The sequence below is a fragment of the Passer montanus genome, unplaced genomic scaffold (genome assembly GCF_014805655.1).
Source record: "Passer montanus isolate IOZ18808 unplaced genomic scaffold, ASM1480565v1 scaffold63, whole genome shotgun sequence".
Lineage (NCBI taxonomy): Eukaryota > Metazoa > Chordata > Aves > Passeriformes > Passeridae > Passer > Passer montanus.
This window is the reverse complement of record NW_024371371.1, coordinates 451654-470693: the sequence shown is the minus strand read 5'-3', so window position 1 is coordinate 470693 and position 19040 is coordinate 451654. Positions and strand designations below refer to the sequence as shown.

The following is a 19040-nucleotide window of genomic DNA, read 5'->3' as shown; positions in this document are numbered from 1 at the left end:
TTCTTTTCCCTTTTCTTTCACAGATTTGTGGTTGTTAGGTTGGAAAAACTTGGAATTTCCTCTCGTGATGTAGCATAATCCATGAGCCAAGCAGCTGTCCCCTTCCTTGTTGCATGGCTCCTTCTGTGGGAGAGCAGATACCTTCTCTGGACTTCCAGCACTTGCTCAGCAGCTGCATCCTGTGCCATCCTGGTGACCTAGGCAAACTTTTGGTCTGAAAACTGTGAACAAGGAAAGCCTAAAAACATTTTGCAGGAGCCCCTTACCTTGAATAGTGTCTAATTTGTTAATATTACATGATTTTTAGTATTATGTGTTTTCAGGCTAACTCTGATTCTGTGTTGCAACTGCACAACATTCTGTTTCAGTGATATCTGCCAGCTCTGCTTATAACCTGGCTGTCTCCTCTGTGGTTTTCCTTGGGAAGCTTTTAGCCTTGGAAAGCTTTTAGCCTTGTGCCTTTGGATCTGTGAGCAGATGACAGTTGCAAAGGGCATGGAACCCATGGGGGTTTGAAGAGTTTCCTCTTGTTTTGTTGCTTCTGTTTCTTCCTCCTCCTTTCACCAGAATAGACAAGTGAGTCCCAGTTGGGAGGGCAGCATGAATTTCTAGTTCATGTACTTCTAAAAGAGCTTTTTTGTTCTTGAGCTCCATGTTTGAGCGCTGTGACTGTTATGTTTCTATAAGCTGTTTTAATTTCATTAGAGAAAAGCTTGAGTCCCTCAACGCTACATGGCCTCAGTGGAGGTGTTCTCTGCAAGCTCATTGAGCACCATCTCACTCCAATTCCTCCTACAGGCTTCCCAGCACTTCTCCTAAAAGAAGGGGGAATCCCTCAGAAAAATCTCAGAGGATTTTTGTAATATTCCCGTCCCTGCCAGAAGTGTGGAATGTGACCTCAAGGAGATGTCTTCAGCTGAGTGACTGGCACAGGGCTCCAGGCCTCTGAGAGCAGTTTTATCTGCGTGGAAGTGGCAGCAGCAGGGGCAGCCACTGGGTAACTGACTGTCACTCAGCTGTCCCCAACCATCCCATCATTGCATTCAGAAACAAGCTTGTGCCCAGAGCCAGCCATGGGCCTCATCTTCCTCATATTTGGCAAGGAAAAAAAATCCCATCTTTCCATTTTTCACAAATTACATTTTCCCTAAATACTACTCCTTCCTTCCTGCATTTTCCCTGTGCATACTCTCTCCTCCCCCATCACTGCAGGAGCAGGAATTTTCACAGTAACAATGCATCTCTGAAGCAGAGGCACTGATGGGAATTTCTGGGTTTCTGGCAGTGGTTCCGCAGTGCCGTGATCAAGGAGAATGCCATGCCAGAGGGCCTGATGACACTGCTCTTCTCCAACATAGACCCCATCTACGAGTTCCACCGAGGCTTTCTGAAGGAGATTGAGCAGAGGCTCTCACTCTGGTAAGTGACCAGGGGGACCTTTTTGTACATCCTCACCTCAAAACCAGACTGCAGTTGGTATTTCCGCATCAATGGAAGCGAGGAGAAATCTTTTATGAAATTAAAGCTGTGAAAAAAGTACAAACTGCGTTGCACAAAGGCCATTTTCCAAACTTTGCTTTGTGTATAATATCCTGTAGTTGTGTGACTTGTGCACCAGATTGAGGGTTTTGTAATCACAGAATCATTTAGCTTGGAAAACACCTTGAAGATCATAAACTGTTGAAATAATCTGATAGTGTCTCTTAAGCTTTAGAAAAAAGAAGGAACACAAGATCAAAAACAGGATGCATGTGTTTTTTGCACACCTTCCATAATGAATCTCCAGGTGAAAATCTAGGAAACATTTTTGTGAGTAAGGTGGGAGTTTGGTTCTTGCAATGCAGTTTGTTTGACAGATGATGTTTTTAGTATTTTAAACTTTGTATTATTTTCTTCTGACCTGACATGTTATATATTACAGCATAACTCCCTTTCAAAAGGAGGAGGCGGACAATGTAAAAAAAGTATAAACAAAAATAAATTCACAAAATCAGGTGGTCGTGTTAGGACATTTATGTGGAGGTCTGAAACATAAAACTCTCAAATAGACTTTCACACAAGTTCCTTTCTAGTCCTTTCTCAGTTTTTTAAGCATGTCTTTGTGTTTGCTGTTTTGTGCAGCATCCAAATTTAATGTACCAAGTTTTCATTCTGAACAGTGAACTAGGAATATCAAATGCCTAGAGATTTTCATGAAAGATGGAGGGAGAAAACAGACATTTCTTGATCCCCCATGTGTGTTGCTTTCTTCTTTCCTCCTCAGGGAAGGCAGAAGCAATGCCCACGTGAAAGGGGATTTCCAGCGCATCGGAGACGTCATGCTCAGGAACATGCGCTCTCTGAAGGTAACAGGGTGTGAAATTTGGGGATTATTGAGCTCCTCTTTTGTTTTGTTTTGTTTTGTCAAGGATCAGAGCTCAGGGTTAATATTTCCATTAATCACAGAATCCCAGGAGAGTTTGGGTTGGAAGTGGCCTTATAGCCCATCTGATCCCAGCCCCTGCCATGGGCAGGGACACCTTCCACCATCCCAGGTTGCTCCAAGCCCTGTCCAGCCTGGCCTTGGACACTTCCAGGGATCCAGGGCAGCCACAGCTTCTCTGAGCACCCTGTGCCAGGGCCTCAGCACCTGTTATAGTTTGGTTCTTCAAATTATTAGAAATGCAAAAAGTTAGAAATGCAAATGAGACCATAAGCCAAAGTCAATAGTATGGGCTTTTTAATAGTAAATATCAGAGAAAGAGAGAAAGAAGAGAAAGAAATAGAAAAGAGGACGGGAAACAGAAAGAGAGGGACAGAGATTAAAGAAAATAAATCCACTCTGTGCATCCCACCAGCATCCTGATTATCCTGTCAGCTGGTCTTCTTTGGTGAGGATCCCCCCCAAAATATAGAATCCAAGGGATTAAAGTGTGCTCAGGCCAGGTGGAATGCCCAGGTATCTCCCCTGGAGAGGGGCAAATCTTACACAGTCTGTTGCAGCAGACTGAATCACTTTGCATCCCGTGCAGTCCTGTGGTGCAAGGCCACAGGAATGAGTCTGGGGAGCACTTTGGGGGGTCTTTGATGGATCATGACCTCCCCTCAGCTGCTTCCCACATGCATGTCCCATGGATGTGGCCTTCCTGGGGTTGGGGGTTTTACAACTGACCCAGCTGGTGTAGGGGAGGATGGATGTTCACTGCCTGTGGCCAGAGGTTTCACCACTCAGCCAAAACTCTCCTCCTCTCCCCTTTGGGGGTTCTGTGCAAACCTGGCCTCTTGGGCTGTGACCTCCCCCACCCAAACCACCCAGGAATGATTTTCTGCTGGGTTTAACTTTCTTGGGCATGCATTCTTTTCCCTCTGCCTTGTTTATTATCACTAGACCCATGATTATTGAATAATAGTGTTCCCTTTATCTTACCAAAGCATCTTAACTCTCAGTCCAAAGTTCCAGTCAGGCATGCTCAGGGAGGGCTGGGCTTCTGTGGCTGTAGCTTCTTTATACAGTTTGGCCAGAACAGGCAAAAGGTTCCTAACATTGTTTTAGCCATGAACTATCAGATTCTAGTATCTGACACCACTCTCACAGGGAAGAATTTCTTTCCAATATCCCATCTAAACCTTTTCTTTTTCAGTCAGTCTTGAAGTAACTGGCAAACAGTTATTGTTGAGAAACAATTTAAAAAGGAAACATGGTAAAATAATTGCAGGAAGGTTTTCTATCACTGTTGCTTATTTAGGCACCTACATTTACCTTGAGAAAAGGTGTTTGTTGATTATTGAGCAGAAAATAAAGCAAAGTTATTGATTTCGCTCCCCTGTTGACCTTGATGCACAAGGTTATTTAATTTAAAAACATGCTTATATTTTAAAAGCAGAATAATTTCTTCTGAAATGAAGTCAACTTCATTTGGAGCAGAGTGCCTATGTAGGACACTTACATTAGTGCTGCAGTAGTGGAGTAATTATGTAATTAAAACCAGTGGCTTGAATGGGAGTGCAGGAGTGTGGGACTGCTATTTCCACCACCAGCATTTGGTATTCCCAGCAGGCACGAGCACAATGCCATACAAACACCTATTTTGGCCTTGATGGGAGCTGCCTGCCACTTCTTTTAATGGTGAAAGGCTGCTCTCCTTTGACCCAAGTCACTTTTTGTCCATTTCCCCAGGAGTTCACCAGTTATCTGCAGAAACACGACGAGGTCCTGACGGAACTGGAGAAAGCAACCAAACGCCTCAAGAAGCTGGAGACGGTTTATAAGGAGTTTGAGCTGCAGAAGGTTTGCTACCTGCCCCTCAACACCTTTCTGCTCAAACCCATCCAGAGACTGATGCACTACAAGCTGATCCTGGGGAGGCTGTGCAAGCACTACACGGCAGAGCACCGGGACTTCGCCGACTGCCGCAGTGAGTGAGCGCCCAGCCGTGCCCTGCCCTGCTGCAGCTCCCCCCCAAGGGCTTCCAAACCCTGCCTGTGCCCTGGGAGAACAAGAATTACACACTCACAGAATCTCAGAGTGGTTTGGGTTGAAAGGGAGCTTAAAAGTCATCTCATTCCCCTCCCACTATGGACAGGGGTAATTTTATTAGGTTCATTCTTTTCAGTTATGTCCAATGTAAGTGATTCTTTTTCCTGGCATTTCAGGAAGTGGTTTTCTCATGATGGAACCCAATACTTCAACCAAAGCTGAAAAATTAGTCCTTTTCTTGTCTCCCAGCAGGGAAAAAAAGAGTAGTTATTTTTACAAACTTTTTGTCATTTAGATGTAAAAATGTGACCAAAATATGCTTGTTTTGCAGCATCAGAAGCGTGTGTAGAAAATTCCATTAAAGACAAAGTAATCTTTGGCAGAAATAGTATAGTTTGATTTTTTAATTTACTTTCAGCTAAATGGTAAATACTTTTTGTTTAAGCAAAATCTCAAATATACAATGATCTCCAGAAGCATAGGAAATGCTGTGAGGTCACTTACTTTTTTTACCCTTCTCTAAAATAGACTTAAATTGGCATTTGGACTGGGTGATCACTGTGGGACTCTTCCATATGAACCATTCTGTTCTAGAATTGGCTATAAATTTCAGGTCTAAATTCCTGATCCAGTTTTCCAGGGGTGAAATAGGTGGCCTGGGTTGCCCTGCTCTGGTCCCACTGGTGCTGTTCTCCACACAGATGCCCTGAAGGAAGTCACAGAAATGACCTCACAGCTACAGCACAGCCTCATCCGCCTGGAAAACTTCCAGAAGCTCACAGAGCTGCAGCATGACCTGATTGGGATAGACAACCTCACAGCACCTGGCAGGGTAAGTGCCTCTGCTCAGTTCTTAGAGCCTTTGTTGGTTTTGTCTCCAAGGAAGTGCCTTTGAAGTGTGGATTTGCCATCCCTGCCTCTCTGGCCTATGTAAAGGCTTCCTGTAACTGTCCCTTAGTGAATGCCATGGATGATGGGGTCATCACCTTCGTGATATTCTGAGGAATAGATCAGAAAAGCTCCTGCTTAAGCTCTGGCTGCAGTTTTGTGTTTCCAGTACAGACACTGGGAGTACTGGGGTGTGGTGCTCTGTGTGAGTGGGAGCTGCTGTGTCCCACTGGGAATGCACTCCCAGCTCTGCTTGTGTCTGCCTGGTGCAATCTCAGAGAGCCCAGGGATGGTGAGAGCCACAGCACTGGGCTGAACTGTCTGGTGCCTCTGTATTAGAGGAGTTTGTGCAGGTCCTGCCTGGTTTTTTGTTTCTTTGTTTTTGATAGATGTACTGGGCATAAATACAGGAGCATCGCATGTGCTTTGGGGATGCTATGGCAGTCACTGCAGTGGGATGTAAGTGTGATAGGTGAACTGCTGGTATCCAACAGGAATTCTGCTCCTTTCCCTTCTCTTCCTTCACTGATTTAAATGCTGGCTGCAGCAAGGAGCTGATTCATATCACAAAAAAAAGGGAAGGAAAGTGTCATCGGGCCTCCAAGAAATCTGTTAGCGGTCATTGCTGGGCACCAATCAACATCTGTGTACTCTGGGATGAAAATAAAATCCCCTCAGGTCAGGAAAGGTCAAACATTGTTTAACTTTTTCTTTTCCACTGCAGGAGTTCATCCGGGAAGGTTGCTTGTACAAGCTCACTAAGAAGGGCTTACAGCAGCGGATGTTCTTTCTGGTGGGTGTTGCTCCTGACTTTTATAAACCCAAAGTCTTCAAGTTAAAGTTGTTGGGAAAATATGTTTTCATGTGCTTGTGTTGAAAATCAGCACTTGAGACTGAGAACTCACTCTAAGCAATGTTTTTAGAGGGTGTGGTTGTGGCGCTACTCTCTGGTCAACTTGGTTCCTTAATGGCACAGAGTTTTAACATAATTAAAAAATTTAATTTCCTCTCTTATAAGTAAACAAAAGGGGGGTTTGAAGGGTACTTGGCCAAACTGACTGAGAAATGGCATTTTTCATGCATCTACAGTGGCCTTTAAACAACAGATTTTTAAGGAGATGTCAAAAAATCCTTGGCCCTGCTGCTTTCAGAACTCTGATTGTTCTCTTCCTGCCTTTCCAGTTCTCAGATATGTTACTGTACACAAGCAAAGGGGTCACAGGGACAAATCAGTTCAAAATCCACGGCCACCTCTCTCTGCATGGCATGTTGGTAAGTGGTTCCATGTTGCATCACAGGGTTAAGGAAATGGCTTTGCCTAAGGCAGGCTGAGGAATTCCTTCAGGGCTCAAGGACCAAAGCCACAGACTGCTCCAAGGCAGGTCTCAGCAGCATCTGGACCTTGATGTGTGTCAGACAGAGCTTTCTTTATCTGCAGGTGATGAGTGTGTTCTTCCACATTAGCAAAACAGCTGGAGCACACCCTGTTGCCCATTCATTTTCACACTGCTGTGAGAGGCTGATCTGGAAACAGGGATTTATTTATCCTGATGTTTTGTCCCCCTGCTCACAGCTGGGCATGTAACCAATCCTCCTGCCTCCCCACACCTTTTCTAACAGGATTGTTCTTTCTGTCTTTGGTTTGCAGCTGATAGTGCTCGACCCCCCGGTGAGTAAAGAGCCAGATCTGCTCCAACCCTTCCTTTCCCTGCCCTGCTGGACGTGGTGCTGTGCCCCTGCAGTAGAAACACACCATAGATTTTCATTTAGAGCCAAAATAGACTCGAAAGTAGCTGGTATTCATCAAAGAGTTGCTGTTCTGCACTTCCTGCAGCCGGGTTGGAATCCTGTTCCACTCCAGTCCCAGCCAGCACAGGACAGTTTTGGTGTTTATTGGTGACTGAGCACTGATGAGAAAAATCTTTTCTTTTCCTGCAGGTGGAGGAGAGTGAGAATGAATGGTCTGTCCCACACTGCTTCACAATCTATTCTGCACAGAAAACCATAGTGGTGGCAGCCAGGTAATCCTAATTTTCCTGTGGCTTTGATGGATTCCTTCTCCAGAAGGTTACTGCTCAAGTGGTGCAGAGCCAGAGGGGTGTTTCATGCATCCTCTGGACTTCAAAATTAGCCCAGGACTCTTCACAGCTCCTTTTTCAATGTTGAATTTTGGGAAGGAGTAATTTATCCTGGGCTGATCCTCCATGGGCAGCAGGAAAGGGATTGGGATTGTGCCCCTGTGCCCTGCTCAGGTGAGAGCCCAGCTGCAGAGCTGCCCCACCCCTGGGGCCCAGCATAGGAAGGAGCTGGAGCTGCTGGAGAGAGTCCAGAGGAGGCACCAGGGTGAGCAGAGGGATGGAGCAGCTCTGCTGAGAGGGAAGGCTGGCACTGCTGGGATTGTTCACCTGGAGGAGAGAAAAGCTCTGGGATGACCAAACTGTGGCCTTGCAGTGCCTGAAGGAGCTGACAAGGAAGATGGAAAAAACCTTTGGACAGAGGCCTGGAGGGACAGGACAAGGGGCAGTGGCTTCCACTGCCAGAGGGCAGGGTTAGATGGGATATTGGGAGGGAATTTTTTCCTGTGAGGGTGCTGAGGCCCTGACACAGTTTGCCCAGAGAAGCTGTGGTTGCCCCATCCCTGGAAGTGTCCAAGGCCAGGCTGGACAGAGCTTGGAGCCACCTGGGACAGTGGGAGGTGTCCCTGCCCTCAGGGGTGGGATGAGATGAGCTTTAAGTTCCCTTCCCACCCAAACCTGCCTGTGGTTCTGGGTTTCTGTCTTACCCAAAACACAAACAGCAGCAGTAAGTTTGCCATTGTGTTTGTTTATTTGGGAGTTGCCAGTGTCATCCTTCAGACCACTTCAAGAGACAAAAATCTAAACATACAAATATTTTAGAGACCCAAAAGAATGAAAGTTCAGAACATATGAATTGCTGTGAGGAGGGGAGAGTTCCTGTAGACTCTCATGAAGGATGCTGGGGAAAAAATAAAGGCTGACTTAGAAATAAAACCAATCCTTTTTCACTCTAAATTATCTCTGTGCAGTGAGTTTGGTGCCTTTTTGTAATTAGGATGGCTCCTACACCTGGATCAGCTTTAGGAGTTTTTGCCTTTCTGCATTTCTGCTGTGAAAACCCAGCTGGAACCAGGAATGCCAGTGATGCAGGGTGGGAACACTAAATGTCAACCTTAAATCATAGGGGTTTTACTGCTTGCTGACCTGTTCTTGAAAAATAACCACTACAGTATATTTATAAAGCAGGTGTGTAATAGCACAATTATGAGCCAATATGTTTGGTATGCAGATGTATTTTTTAAAATTCCGACCTAACACCTGAGAATGCTTTTTTTTTTTAGGATCAACAATTTCTCAGCAGCTGTGAGTCATAAAGTGCTTGAAAGATTCCTAAATTTAGAAAAAGAAATAGAATTTTTACCTTGTTATGATTTTAAAATAGCTCAAAGCTTACCTGTCAAAAATAAAAATTGCTGCTAGGCTTAGACCACATGTGGAATTTTCAGTCTAAATTAAAAACTTTCAGAAAAAAGAGTTGGTTACCAAAACAAAGAAATAGTGTGGTTGTGTCTAAAGCCAAACCTTCCACTGTTGCATCCCTGTGGATACAGATACACCTTCAAGGGTTGTGAAGGTCTCACCTTGTAGGATCCTGCCCATGGGGAAGGAAGTTTCCTCTTCCTGTGCTCTGGGTTTTACTTGCTTGAGATGTCAGGTACTCTTTAAAAGATGGGCTGTGCTTCAGGCTGCCATTTATCCTTCAAAACAATCATGGCTCATATCTCATATCCCCCATCTCCAGAATTCCTCTCCTGACCCCTGCCAGCTGTCTGTTCATTTTATTTGCTGTAAAGTCCAAGTGTTTAATTGTTAATTTATTCTTGTTTCAAGGCTTGACTATAGAAGTGGAAGCCTCCACTTCTAATATCTCATATCCCCCATCTCCAGAATTCCTCTCCTGACCCCTGCCAGCTGTCTGTTCATTTTATTTGCTGTAAAGTCCAAGTGTTTAATTGTTAATTTATTCTTGTTTCAAGGCTTGACTATAGAAGTGGAGGCTGTATGGGGTCAGTTTCCTCTCTGGAAAGCTCCTGCTTTGGAGAATTCTGATTTTGGTTTTATTTCTCTAATGGAAGGACACTGTCCCTTGTTTTGGGCAGTGACGCGTGCCTTCAGCTTCCAGGCACAGCTCTGGGCTGGCAGATGCCCATTCCCACTGCTTCCCTTGCAGCACCCGCCTGGAGATGGGCAAGTGGATGGAAGACCTGAACGTGGCAATTGAAATGGCCAAGAAATCCACAGAGAAATCCGAGATGCTTCTGGAAAACTCCGTCTGCAACCGCTCCAACAGTAAGTGGTGCTCCCTGCCTCCCTGAAAGCAGCAGTTCTCCTGTCCTTTCTGCTTTTCCTTTTGTGAGTTGGATGACATAAATGACATCTTTTTATAAGTCATATGATAATGGAGAATTAATTGGGCTTTGGTTTTAATCAAAAGCGATTTGCTTGTCTTCCTAGACTGATGTTCAAGGTAGCTTTAAATGCAGCAGAGATGGTCCCGTTGCAGAGTTGTTAATTTTATAAGGTCCTTTAGTTGTTAATTTTATAAGGTCCCATAGTTGAAAAATCTATGTAAAGGATTTTTCTCAATTTAACTATGTGGTAAGTTTTTTGGTCCAAAATGTAGTGTCTCTGGAGGTCAACTTTTACAGCCCAGTATTCCTGTACCTGTCTGGTGGTGTTATGGCTGTGCTGAAACATGGAGTATTTTTTCTTGGAGACCTCTGTTCTGTTCCTTGACTCAAGATGAAGTGTGGTCATTTTTGTTTGTTGCACACAGCACTGACTCAAACCACTCTGATTTTATTCTAGTGGAAGGTGTCCCTGCCCATGGCAGGGGGTTGGAATGATGAGCTTTAAGGTCTCTTCCAACCCAGACCATCCTTTGATCCCGTGAGTCAGCTGCCCCAGGCAGAACTGAGTAATGAAACCCAGACTGACGTGCTCAGAGTGGTGTAGGAGCTGTGTAACCAGTTCAGCTGGACATACTTAAAACTGGACCACGGCAAGAGAAAACCGCCGTTCTCAGGAATCCCAGCCTCTCTTGCTTTTACATTGCACAGTTTTCTTAAACCCCTACCCAATTCTCCTCCCCCAGGATCCTCTGATGAGGTCTCAGTAGAGCAGGAGTCCGAAGATGACATTCACTCCTCCCGTAGCTCCCTGGACAGGCAGAGCCAGCACCGTGCCAACACCACGGTGCACGTGTGCTGGTACCGCAACACCAGCGTCTCCATGGCCGACCACAGCGCGGCCGTCGAGGTACCCGGGGGCAGCCCGGCCCCGCCCGTCCCTCCTGCCCCGGCCCCACCTCCCTCTCGGCCTTGGCAGGGGTTCTGTGCCCAGGCAGAGCGTGGGCCCCCGCACCTCTGCATGCTGTCCCCCGTCTGGCTGTCTGTGTGTCCGCTCTCCGCGCAGCAGGGCTTTGCTTCGGCAGCGGGACCACAGCAGGGGAGGTTTAAAGGAAAGCAGGACATGCTGGGGCTGAATGGCTCCTTGGGGTGTCACTCTGCTTTGCTGGAGGGCTGAGCATCCCCTGTGCTGGGCACTGCTGGTGCACCTCAAATCCTGGGGTCAGTTTTGGGACCCTCACTCCAACCCTTGAAGAGTTGGAGTGTGTCCAGGGAATGACAGTGGAGCTGGGGGAGGGTCTGGAGCACCAGGAGCAGCTGGGGGGGCTCAGCCTGGAGAAAAGGAGGCTCAGGAGGGACCTTCTGGCTCTGCACAACTCCTGACAGGAGGGGGCAGCCAGGTGGGAGCTGAGCTCTGCTCCCAGGGAACAAGGAGCAGGACAATAGGGAATGACCTCAAGCTGCTCAGTGGAGGTTCAGGTTGGGAATCAGGAGGAATTTCTTTGCAAAAAGAGTGGTTAAGCATTGGAACAGGCTGCCCAGGGCAGTGGTGGGGTCACTGTCCCCAGAAATGTTCAGGGAACGTGGGGATGTGGCACTTTGCCAAATTGTTCAGTGGGACTTGGTCAAAGGTTGGACTTGATGATCTTGGAGGTCTTTTCCAGCCTTAATGGTTCTATAATTATAATGGTTCCCTCTCCATGATATTTTCCTTTAGAGGCTGACTGTGCTGTACTGAGCTCTGATTAGCTGCTGTACTGCACCCAGAATTAAGGAGAAGGAATTCAGTTGGAATTCTCTGTCCCTCCCTCACTGGCAGGACTGAGCAACCAAGTGTCTTTTCATGGCAGCATCATTTTATGCTGGGCAGAGATGTTTATTATGTGCCCACTGAGGTGTCCAAGGCCAGACTGGATGGGAGTCTGAGCAACCTGGTCTAGTGGAAGGGGTCCCTGCCCATGGCAGGGGTTGGAACCAGATGAGCTCTAAGGTCCCTTCCAACCCAAACCTTTTTGGGATTCTGTGAGCCACTGGTACATGCAGTCTTGCTGTTCCTCACAGTGCAAGGCAGCACTGGTGGCACATCCGGGCAGAGTCCTGCAGAGTTTGAGGCTGATCAGCTCAGCACTCCTTACACTGCTTGCACCATCTCTGGTTTTACTTTAGGCAGCAGTTTGGCAGGGTAGGACACCTGCCTGGAGGCTGGCATGCTTGGAAGAAGTGGGAAGGACCCTAAATTACATGGACAGAAAAAGGAAGTCACTAACCTGACAAAAGCAGTGGGGCAGGGGGCTGCAGCACATGTCTGTGCCTGCCTGTCCTGCTCTGCTCTTGAGGCACTTGTTTTAGTGGAGTTAAAACTTTGGGCACTGGAGCTCCTGTGTTTTTCTGATAGAGAGACCTTGTGGATCAGCGTGGTAAGGGAAGTGCTATAGGTGTGACCTGGGCTTGAGGTACAGGCACTGGGCACTTGAGCTGGCTGCTGTTGGAGGGGACAGGCCTTTCCCTGCTGGCACCTTGGGAAAGACACAGCTCACAGCTCTGTGCATGGATAACAAGCCCACCCTGCTGCAGGTCCTGGGATGGAATGTGTGAGTTCCTGCACTCGCTCTCACTCTCATCTGTTCCATGTTCTAACACCGTCATTTTTTCTCACAATCCATTTTCCTTTGACAGCCACCTTTCTTGCATCACTCCTCTCACCCTAACATTCTGTTTTTCTCTTTCTCTCCCCCTTTCTCTGCTCAGTTTTCTGCTCTCTTGCTGTTTCTCCAGAGCTTCCTCCTCGCTATTTGCTGGGCCAGGCCCAACGGCCCAACACAATCACCCATGTTTGTTGGTACCGGAACCAGAGCCTATCCCTGTCTGATTACTTGTGCATGATCCAGGTAAAGATGCCTCTCACATTTTGTGCTGGTGGGGAGGAGCCATGGGATGCCCAGGAAAATGTCCTGCTTCCTTGCTCACGTGAGGATCCTTGTCCTCAGAGGCACACGTGTACCATTGCCTTGTTAAGGCAGGATTTCCTCCTGTTTAAGCCTCAAAAAATTATTCTCCGTGTAAATTCTGCCACGTATCCTGTCTTTTTCTCAAATTCCAAAATTCCTGTGCTGCCATTCCATGCCAGAGGCTTCCCTGTCCTGCTGGCTGACTCTAAGGCAGTGATGTTCCCCTCCCTGCAGCCCCTTCCATGCCAGCTTTGCTTCGTGTAGCTGCCACGTGTTGTTTATCTCCCAGCTCTGCAGTGTTCTGTTTCCTCTCCTGCTTTATTTCCCTCCTCACACAGTGTGTTCCACTGGGTTTTCTGCATGTCAGAAAGGGTGGCTGAAGGGAGGGACCCTGGTGGCTGTCACCATGCCTGGGAGGGAGCAAGGGCAGGAGCAGCGTTGGGCTGCAGCAGGATGGCAGCTGGGATTTCATGGCAGTTCTCTTTTCCTCCTGTGCCAGAACCAGCTCTCTGGGTATTTGCTGAGGAAGTTCAAGAACAGCAATGGCTGGCAGAAACTGTGGGTCGTCTTCACCAACTTCTGCTTGTTCTTCTACAAGACACACCAGGTGGGCAGGTGGGGTGAGGATGATGTCAGGCTGTGGGGGCACCTGGGATCCTTGGCTTTCAGCTCCAGGGGCCAGGAACTGCTGTTGGAGGGAGAATCCAAGGGGAAGAGGGGGTAATTCATAATGAAGGTGGTCTCTGACAGGCTGTGGGCACTTCTTGTGGGATTTAATCAAAATTTCCAGTTCTGATGGGACTGAACTTCTGTGGGTGAGGGGGAAATGTCTCCTCATGCAGTGACTGAGGGATGTGAGGGACACAGCAGCCTTTGGCCCTTCTTTGCCCACTTCTCTCTGTGCTGGGCTTCAGCTCAGCCTGACAGGCTCCAGAGATTTTTCTGCTCATGGTGCATCCAGCACCTGCTTGATAATGAACCATGGTGCAGCAATTTTTTCATCCTATTAACCAAATAAACTGTGTTAACCCAGTAATTGGGTTATTCTGGCTTCTTGCCTTGAGGTCACATTTCTTTCGTGAGGGTTACTTCACTTTTTTTTGGTCAGATCTCTGCTTCAAGTTCCAGAGAAAGGGTGCAGAGAAAGAGGAAGGAGCCCAGGAGGCAGCACAGGGCAGAGGAGGAGAAGCAAATAACCATAAAAAAAATGAAAGGAGTTGGGGGAAGGTTTAATTATAAACTGTTGGTGGCCTTGCAGAAGAGTTTTGTTGTCTCCTCAACAAGAGTGCACAGCCCTCCCCTGTGGCACACAGGCTGCATGGCAGGGCTGCCTGGCACTCAGGGCTGGCTCCTGGGCTCTTGCAGGATGATTATCCCCTGGCCAGCCTCCCCCTGCTCGGCTACACCGTCAGCTGCCCTGTGGAGGCAGATGGCATTCAGAAGGATTATGTCTTCAAGCTGCAGTTCAAGTCCCACGTGTATTTCTTCAGGGCTGAGAGCAAATACACCTTTGAGAGGTAATTTTCTCTGTTCTCTGTCTTGGTTTATAACCTGCTCTTAACTCAGTGGTTGGATATTCATCCTCTCTTAGAGTAATCAGGGCACCCCTGACACAGGGAATGATTGGCATCTGACTCCATGATTCAGAATGCTGAACAATTCCTTTATTAAAACTATATTATGAATATACTATACCATACTATATTAAAGAGATACAATACTAAAGAAAACTCGTGACTGTCTCCCAACAGTCAGGACACAGCTTGGAGTGATTGGTTAATTAATATAAACAACCATCAGCAAAATCCAATTACCAAATCCTTTCAGAAAAACAATCTTCCTAACACATTCCACATGTGCAAAAACAACAGGAGCAGCAAGTAGAGATAAGAATTGTTTTCTCTTCTTCTCTCTGTGCTTCTCCAGGAAAAATCCTGTGAGAGAGAATTATCTTTCTCTCTGTTCAGAGAATGTGAATGTGTCTTTCCTCCCAGTCTGAGTGATCTTCCAGTGCATTCTCAGCAATAACATTCCACCAATATTTGGAGATGCCTCCTGTGACAGAACCCTCCTCTGTGTGGGAGGGCTGGGGATACACCTGGAGCTTGAGCTGTGCTTTGTGCCAGGAGTCTGGGGCTCCCTTGGAGCCAGGGAGGAATGTGGGAGGGGAAGGGCTGTGGGGTGCTCAGCTCCTCCAGCTCTTTGGGAGTCAGATTCCCAGGCTCTGTAAAGAGTCTTTTGGTTTTTATCTAGTGTCTCTGGGAGCAGAAGTTACAATACAAGTGCAGAGCTCCCTTTCACTTGTCTGCTTTCTCTGTAATACATTTTATTATTATTCTCTATAATTACAATTAATTGCTCTTAGGGGCTTCCACAGAGGGTCCAAACTGTGTGAAATGCATCATGTACAAAACTTTTCTGTGTTGAGAACCCTTGCACCGGGTCCTGCCATGCAGGGTCGTATTGGTACTTTTGGAATGTGGTTTTACTGAGGTGTCAACCTCCTTGGGAGAGTGTCACACACTTGTGAGCAGCTGAGATATCAGCTACCCAAGTTGTGCTCTTTAATGCACTGGGCTCATGTAGGGATTTCAGGGGAAAAACGTGCAATTCACAATGGATTTATCTTGGTTGTTTTTTTTTTCTCTGTTGCTTTGCTTTCTTCCACAGAAGCAAGGCTGTTACCTATTTCCTAATTTATTGTTAAGAAAAGCAATAATTATTGTCAGCTTGTCATCCTTGATAAGATGAGAACACAGTGAGCTCTCATGAGAGTTCTCTGGAGCTCAGAGCACTGTGGACTTGTTACTTGGACAGGCCATCACCTTCTGCAGGGTATTTGCCACATCTCAAGCTGTCCCTTTGAGGAGTTAATTTTCCAGAAGAGTTGTAAAAGAAATTAAATAGCTGCTTTGGGAGGTTTGGGAAGGAGGTACAGCTCGTAACAAGGACAGGATTCCCTGTGAGTGAGGGTTAAACATTTCTCATGTCTTTTCTTGGCAGGTGGATGGAGGTGATCAAAAGAGCCACCAGCTCTCCTGCCAGGTCGAGCCTGCTGCTTCCCAAGGAGAAGGACACTCACACAGAGTGACGTGGGGCAGAGCTGGATCTCTGCTGGCAACACCAACCAAACAGGCGGGAACAGCAGGCTCTGCAGTTGGCAAAGCAAAGACCAGGAGGCTCCTTCCCCCCAGAATGGAAAGTGGGAGTGAGGGGCTGCAGCCAGGGATCACATCCATTCCCAGTGGGGTGGAAGAGGGGCAAGTCTGTTCCAGCTGAACCTACAGCAGCAGTGCTGGGTGCACACATCGTGGAAGGGTTCTTGTTCCATTGTACCTGTACAGTGACACCTTCACCTGCCCTGCAGGCAGCTCCCACCTTCTTTTCACATTTTGACTGGATGATCAGCACACATGGGAGAAAAGCAGCAGCTTCCAGGGGTGCAGCTGGCTGGCAGCAGTGGGTGCAGGGCTCCCTGCCCCAGCTGCTCGTGGGGCTGGCAGCACAACCTGTCCTGCTGCTGCTGTAACCACCAGCCTGCTGGCACAGCTGCCTCAGACCAACAGGAACACACCACGTGCTGGCTCCCTCCCAGCTCATTCTGAAGCTCTCCCAGGACAGCTGTGCTCCTCAGGAGCTGCCAAGGCAGCAGTTTTCCAGGCAAGCAGGAAGACTCAGCTCTGCTGAGCTGTCGAGGTGTTGGTGGATTGTGGGTCGGTGCAGGGGGGTGCATGGTTTGTCCTCTGGGCTCAATCACTGCTCTCATATCACAGCTCCAGTTCTTTATCCTGTAGTAGGAGTTAAGTAAGGCATGGGATGGCAAACACTCTCCACTCTGGTGTGGGTGATGTTTTCAAGGCATTTAAGCACTGTAGGAGAACAAGCCTCTGGAAGTCACTGTTGCTTGTGCTTTTGTCATGCAAAGACTTGTGAAAATCCCTCATCTTCTATTTCAGTTCGGGGTGGGATCCATCTTCTGTTTCTCATGAAGGTAAAAGTCACTGGATTCCAGATGGAGCATTAGTGTCTGTGGACTCTATTAAATTTCTGTATTAAATCTGAAATGTTTGCAGCTTGTTCTCTTTTGTAAAGCTGTCACCTTTGGGTGCCTCCACAGAAGGACTGACATTTGCTAAGTGCCACAAGATGCTGTTGGACGTGGCTTTGAGGGGCTGTGGGGACTCTGGTTTGTAGTAGATAGAGAAGTGTTTGTGTACTAATGGAAGGAACAATGCAGTGAAGCAGTGAAAGCAAAAGGAAAGTGTTGCATGCTCTGAGGATGGAGGAATGTGGAGATCCCATGGGACAATGGGATGGACAGAGTGTTCAGTTATGGTCTCAAGCATTTGTGGGATGAGGACTGAAGGGAGGGGGAATCCAGAGGGATTTTTTTGCTTGGCATTTGCATCCTAGAGGAGTGACTGCAGATCCAGCCTTTGCCACCACTGTCACAAAGACCATTGTCCCATCTAAGTTAAATGTACTTAATTTATTAGCGTCTTCATTTATTATTTTTTTAATTACCTGTTGTAGGTGTATCCATGTGGATTGATTAGACATGTTATACTGTGGCTGAATGTGACTGTTCAAAGTAAATAGCATCTTGGTATAAAACTCTCTCAGCCTGTTATTCCTGAGCTCACCATCCCCATTCCTGGGCCCACAATCCCAGGTCCAAGTTACTCAGTAGTTTTCCACAACTCTGGATCTCAGCTCACCCTGTTCCAAGTGCTCTCCATCCAAACTGGGGCTCCCACAGTGAGCAAAGTCTTCCCTTAAGGTCTGTGGGCTGGTGAGTGAATGATCCTTTAGTTGCTTCTGTGTGAACCCACAGCTCAGCAGCTCTCTTGAAGATGCAGTGGCTGAGGTGGGGTCTCTAAACCAGAGCCTCTGGAAGGACAGCAAAGTCCCTTCTTGGTTTGAGAATGCTGAGCTCAAATGTCTGTGCATTTAAAGTGCAGGAGCTCAGGCCAGGAAAGGCAAAAACATTGCTGTTCCTACCAAAACAACCTTACCTCAGTGAACTTTAAAAATGGTGAGGATTTCAGTGGTGTATCAGTTCTGTAAAATATTTCATTTTTTTCCAGAATTCTCCAGGAGTATTTTTGTCTTAATTACAAACATTAGAAGTTTCCTTAAGAGGAGCAATAGGCAAGAACAGAACTAAAACAGCTCCTTATTTTTTGCTGTGGTGCTGAGGTGTGTGTAAGGGGGAGATGCAGTTGGGACTGCCTGGCTTAATAGCCATGGTCTCACATTTCAAAGACCATCCAGTTCCACCCCCTCCCCTTCCCACCCTGGGCAGGGACACCTTCCACTGCACCAGGATGCTCCAAGTCTGTCCAGCCTGGCCTTGGACACTTCCAAGGGAAGGGGCAGCCACAGCTTTTCCAAGCAGCCTGTGCTACCTGAGCCTCACCAGCCTCAAAAGGAAGAATTTACTACTATCCCACCTAAGCCTGCCCTGGCAGTGTGAAGCCATTCCCCCTGTGTCACCCTGGAGCCTTCTCCAGGCTGAACAACCCCTACAGTGGGTTTTGCCCCTTCATGCTTGACCCTCACCCAGGGTAACACAGCCCTGCTTCACTGCTGGAGAAACCAGACTGTGCAGTAACTCAGACACACTGAATGTAACAGAGCAGAGCTGTTCTGGTGCCTGCTCCCTTCTCCTCCCTGGCCAGAGCAGTGATTGTTACACCAGAGAAGAGTTTCACACTGACCCCACCTCAGCTGAAGCTGAAGCAGCAGCAGCGTGGGCTCGGGGCATTGTGTGCCTGGCACAGAACCAGGGCTGTGCCAGTGGACAAGGGCTGGGGTGCCACGAGCCAAGTCCTGTGCTGGGCAGGCTTGGTGCCTGAGTGGAAACTGTCACACTTTCATTTTTATAAGGCACCACTCCAATTACAAGCTGCACCCACCCACACAGCTCTGCATTCTTACCTGTGCCCATCACCACTGTCCTGGCAGCAGCCTGCTGAGCTGAGCATTCAGCAACACTCCCCCCCAAAAGCACAGTCAGAAGTACATTCATCAGTTCCACTTCTTGGCTTCAAGGCAAAAAGAGATGAGGAGCACTGCAGAGCTGGTCACAGCCTCAGCTGTGCCCTTCACTTCTGCTCCTGCCTGGGGAAGGACAGTCACAAGGCTTTAAACACAAAGTGTCACCTCCAAAGCGTCCCTCCTGTCCCTGAGTCACACAGGCTCAACCCCTGCTCATGCAGGGCCACCTCTGTGCAGTGGATTGTCCCCAAAGATGAGACTCCACACGTCCCTGGCAGCCCCTGCCCCAGCTGGCCCAAGAGGAAGGCAGAGATGCCCTGCT

At 47.6% G+C, this 19040-nt stretch overlaps 1 protein-coding gene across 1 annotated transcript in view; it reads left to right on the top strand.

The window, feature by feature from the left end:
* The window catches only part of FARP2 (FERM, ARH/RhoGEF and pleckstrin domain protein 2), a 74090-nt gene extending 56310 nt beyond the window's left edge, over window positions 1–17780 (top strand). The window contains exons 16-27 of the mRNA XM_039727953.1: window positions 1286–1419; window positions 2264–2345; window positions 4157–4394; window positions 5158–5288; window positions 6069–6137; window positions 6527–6616; window positions 7283–7365; window positions 9593–9711; window positions 10517–10680; window positions 13218–13325; window positions 14084–14235; window positions 15722–17780. Of these exons, the coding sequence (XP_039583887.1) occupies window positions 1286–1419; window positions 2264–2345; window positions 4157–4394; window positions 5158–5288; window positions 6069–6137; window positions 6527–6616; window positions 7283–7365; window positions 9593–9711; window positions 10517–10680; window positions 13218–13325; window positions 14084–14235; window positions 15722–15809 (1458 nt within the window). The 3' untranslated portion in view covers window positions 15810–17780. The remainder of the gene's footprint in view (window positions 1–1285; window positions 1420–2263; window positions 2346–4156; window positions 4395–5157; window positions 5289–6068; window positions 6138–6526; window positions 6617–7282; window positions 7366–9592; window positions 9712–10516; window positions 10681–13217; window positions 13326–14083; window positions 14236–15721) is intronic.
* Window positions 17781–19040: the final 1260 nt, after the last annotated feature.